At 52.7% G+C, this 4,531-nt stretch overlaps 1 protein-coding gene across 1 annotated transcript in view; it reads left to right on the forward strand.

Moving 5' to 3' along the window:
* Positions 1-4,531, forward strand: part of STIM1 (stromal interaction molecule 1) — a gene marked incomplete at its 3' end in the record, with an annotated part of 34,671 nt that overhangs the window by 4,342 nt on the left and 25,798 nt on the right. The window contains exon 2 of the mRNA XM_010021223.1: positions 2,307-2,421. Within this exon, the coding sequence (XP_010019525.1) occupies positions 2,307-2,421 (115 nt within the window). The remainder of the gene's footprint in view (positions 1-2,306; positions 2,422-4,531) is intronic.

Here is a 4,531-nt window from a genome sequence, read left to right on the forward strand (position 1 = left end):
TCCGTGGCGGGGTGTTGGGACTGGCGGAGCTTTAAGCTCCCTTCCAACCCATTCCATGATTCCAAGAAGTCTCTCAGCTGGACAGGCAGAGAGATGAGAGGCACCAGGTCAGGCTGCAGGGAACTGTTGGTGGCCTTGGGAACATCTGCAGTGGATTCGTGGAGAGCCTGGAAAGTTCAAACCTTCACAGATATTTTCATGTCCTGTCTGATCCCCTTATCTAGAGGTGACTTTTCCTTGTAGTTTTGTTATACATGCTAAAGCTACTGCCCAGGAATCATGTGCTGGCTGGGGCAGGCAGGGATGGAATGCGAAATTCTCTCTTCATTTTGTTGCCGTAAGGGAACCCACATACTTCACTTACCCCTCACCTCAGGCAGCAGACAGTGAGGCTCGAATCTTGTTGGTTGTTCTTCACTCTCCCTTCATCATTTTATACATTATTTTACACAGTTTTCTTCACTTTGGTGTCTTCTCTTTCTGGCCTCTCTTCTGAGATGGAGAGGTGTGACCCTGCTGGAGTGCATTCCTATTGCAGATGTGTGCCCTGAGTGCACTGAGATACATCTGCAGACCACACTGACTGTATATATATGTAGTCAGATATATATTTGTGTTGGGGGGGACCTTAAAGCTCCTCCAGCTCCAACCCCTGCCCCGGGCAGGGACACCTTCCACTAGAGCAGGTTGCTCCAAGCCCCTGTGTCCAACCTGGCCTTGAACACTGCCAGGGATGGGGCAGCCACAGCTTCTCTGGGCACCCTGTGCCAGCGCCTCAGCACCCTCCCAGGGAAGAGCTTCTGCCTCAGAGCTCATCTCAATCTCCCCTCTGACAGGTTCAAGCCATCCCCCTTGGCCTGACCCTCCATCCCTTGTCCAAAGCCCCTCTCCAGGTTTCTTGTTGTCTTCACTTCTCTCTCTTCCCAGCACTATTGGGTTAACACTTCTGTTGCAGGTCTCATTCACCCTGCCCTGCCTGCAGGCATCATCTTCGGTCTTGTGGTAAACTTTGGAGCTTTACTGTTCATCATAAGGGCTGTACCCTCTTCTTTCTGGCTTTACAGCTTGTGTTAGTGTGTAACTATCAGATGATACCAGATTTGGGGCTGTTCCAAAGGCAGTGCTGGATTTCAGAAACACTCCCTTGTCCCTTTGGTAGATGTTTTGGGGTAATGGGGTCTTGCCAAGGTGAGGGTGCAGGTGGCTGAAGAGGACTTGGATTTCTGAGCTGAGAGAGAGGAAGTAACTGGAAAGAAGGATTATTGCTGCCATAGGTACATGTGGTGGAAATGCTCTGACCTCTTCTGCTGCTGCTGTGTCAGGAAAGGGCTTGGAACGGAGTTGGTTGGAAAAGAGCAAGCAGAATGGTTTGATGTGTGGCGAGATTGCTGCTCTTGATGAAGGGTGCAGCTCCAGAGCTGGCTCCAGCATGGCCCTGGGCAGGAATGTGCTCACTGTCAGTGAAGAGGCAGCAGACTGAACTGCTGGAACTGGGAGTAGAGAGCAATGTGTTAGAAGCAGGGGCAGGTCTGTGATAGGTGGTGTTACGTGTGAGAGCAACTCAGTAGCTCCCCTGAGACCCCCCCTGTATCCTGCATCCAGCTCTGGGGCAGCAGCACCAGAGGGATGTGGAGCTGCTGGAGCGAGGCCAGAGGAGGCCCCAGAGCTGCTGCGAGGGCTGGAGCAGCTCTGCTCTGGAGCCAGGCTGAGAGAGCTGGGCTGGGGCAGCTGGAGAAGAGAAGGCTCCTGAAGGGGACACCTTAGAGCAGCTCCAGGGCCTAAAGGGGCTCCAGGAAACCTGGAGAGGGGCTTTGGACAAGGGCATGGAGGGACAGGCCAAGGGGAATGGCTTGAACCTGCCAGAGGGGAGATTGAGATGAGCTCTGAGGCAGAAGCTCTTCCCTGTGAGGGTGCTGAGGCACTGGCACAGGGTGCTCAGAGAAGCTGTGGCTGCTCCATCCCTGGCAGTGTTCAAGGCCAGGCTGGACACAGGGGCTTGGAGCAACCTGCTCTAGTGGAAGGTGTCCCTGCCCGGGGCAGGGGTTGGAGCTGGAGGAGCTTTAAGGTCCCTTCACCCAAACCGTTCCAGGATTCCATGATGAACTGAGGAGATGAAGTAGTTTTGATCAGAGATTTACAGGCCAGAGATGCCACAGCTGAGATGTAGCAGAACTTTGCCACAGAAGTTATGTGACAACCTGTGGATGTAAGAATAAGGAAGGTGTGTGAAAGATCATCTCTAGATTTTCAATACTCATCTCCCTCAAAGCTGAATCCAAGTATAATCCTGCTGTTTCTTCTTCTAGTTCTTGAGGGAGGACTTAAATTACCATGACCCAACAGTCAAGCACAGCACCTTCCATGGGGAGGACAAGCTCATTAGTGTGGAAGATCTCTGGAAGGCCTGGAAGACATCTGAAGGTAAGAAAAGCCAAAGAAGCCACTTGAAACAGCCTGTTCTACCTGCCCCATGCCATGAAAGGGATGAACACCTTGGATTTGTCGGCAGCACTGTGTGTCCCTCCTGTGAAGTACATGCTGCTTCCTTGGCTGCCTTGTCCAAGTACTGTTCTGGCTTCTTTTTTGGGGGACATTGCAAGTTTTCATTGGTCTTGATACTTCCAAACTGTTGATCCTGGCCTCTGACTATGGCCATAAAGGTATAAATTACTGTTTGGTTTCCCTGTCCCTATAAATGTGGATTAAAATAGAGCCAAGTAATGTCATATTCCAGATTCTTCTTCAAATACCCTCTTGCAGGTGGTTCTGGGGTAGCAGCATCCTAAATATTCAACAGAGCTGTGTGGGAGTTCTCCTGCAGATCATATTTTCCTCAGAAGGAATTTGCTGAACCAGAAAAGCTCCTTAATCTGGTGAAGAGAAGGGGAATAAAGTCCTAAGGCTGGAGGTGGACACAAACCCATGGGATGCAGAAATAAGCCTGTGGCAGGGGTTGGAACTGGATGACGTTAAGGTCCTTTCCAACCCAAACCACTCCATGAGTCTGTGTTAAGTGCAGGCTGTTAAGAAATGGCAGTATCCATCCTGGTGACTTCACCCGTGGAAGTTGAGTCACTGGTGGAAACTTCCTGAAACTTCTGAATCTTGGAAGCAGCTTTAAAGTTCTCTGATTCTTCCCTGGCTGCTGCAGGCTGCCCCATGCCCTGAGCTCCTGGATGCTGGCAAGGAAGGTGTCCAAGGGGGTCAGGAAAAGAATCATGGAGTCCTGGAAGGGTTTGGGCTGAAGGGACCTCAAAGCTCATCAAGCTCCAACCCCTGCCCCAGGCAGGGACACCTTCCACTAGAGCAGGTTGCTCCAAGCCCCTGTGTCCAACCTGGCCTTGAACACTGCCAGGGATGGGGCAGCCACAGCTTCTCTGGGCACCCTGTGCCAGCGCCTCAGCACCTCACAGGGAAGAGCTTCCTACTAACTTTTATTCCATTGTACAGCTGTTTATAGGCAGCTTTGCCTGAAGTTTGTCTGGATCTCGGCTGAGAAAGGGCAGAAATCATTAAGGGTGGCAGGAGAACATCCCATGATACTCCCCAGGGCCTTTAATTGCTGAGCTGCTTTTGCTCTCTCTCTGCTGTGACACACATGGGACCTGGCACATCTCTGGGCAGAGTTGCTCTGACATAATGGTTTTCCTTGCGTTTGGATTTAGTTCCTGCTCTGGTTTCCCCTTCCCATCACTCTGTACATCCACTGATGGATTAAGTTACTGCTTCCCAAGGGATGGTCTCATATGGAGCCAGTGTTGGAGTTTGAACTCCAAGAACTAGTAGGATCGGGCTTGGAGAAAAGGTCTGCTCCTGATGTGGGTGTGAAAAGCAGCTTTGAGCCAGCACCAAGGTCTGATGGGGATGGGTGTCCAGGGTGGTGCTGCCCATTTCATCTGGTTTCGAGTCAAGTGCTTTTCCTGCCTCCTGTTGCTGTTGTTCCTGGGCACACATGGAAAGTGAAAAGTTCTGTCCCCCAGTTTTGCAGAAATGCAGAGGTTGTGCTGCTCCTACAAAGTGTTGGGCTTGACACATGTGGCCCTCGGCTCTCCCAAAGCCACTGGAGCAGCAGGCAGGATCCCAGCAGCAGGATGCAGGGCACAGGAGCTGCTCGGCTTTGCACTGGATGGTGCTGCCTGACGCCACCAGCTTGTTTCCCAGGGATTTCTTCCCCAAATGAAGACCTGGAGATGCAAGGCCAAAAAGAGGAGGAAGCTGAGGGGTTCAGAGGTTCCTGGGGCTGTCTGTGCAAAGCTGGCTGTAGGTGTGGGGAGGTGGAGGGGCCTTGAGGGACAAGCACAGTGTCACTGGTGGTGGTGGGGACACCTGCCAGGCGGGGGGGTGCAGGCAGCAGCGGTGCCCACACTCCTCCTGCGCAGGCAGGAATCTCCATGGGCGCCTCCAGGGAGCAGCTCCTCACCCCCAGCAGTTCACACTGGGCTCTGCAGAGCTTGTTTGAGTCCTGCCCCACGAGCACCATTCCCAGCGCAGCTGAGGCCGCTCCGTGGGCAGGGACAGCCGCCTGGCAGTG

This window comes from Nestor notabilis, unplaced genomic scaffold (assembly GCF_000696875.1).
Source record: "Nestor notabilis isolate BGI_N333 unplaced genomic scaffold, ASM69687v1 scaffold12088, whole genome shotgun sequence".
Taxonomy (NCBI): domain Eukaryota; kingdom Metazoa; phylum Chordata; class Aves; order Psittaciformes; family Psittacidae; genus Nestor; species Nestor notabilis.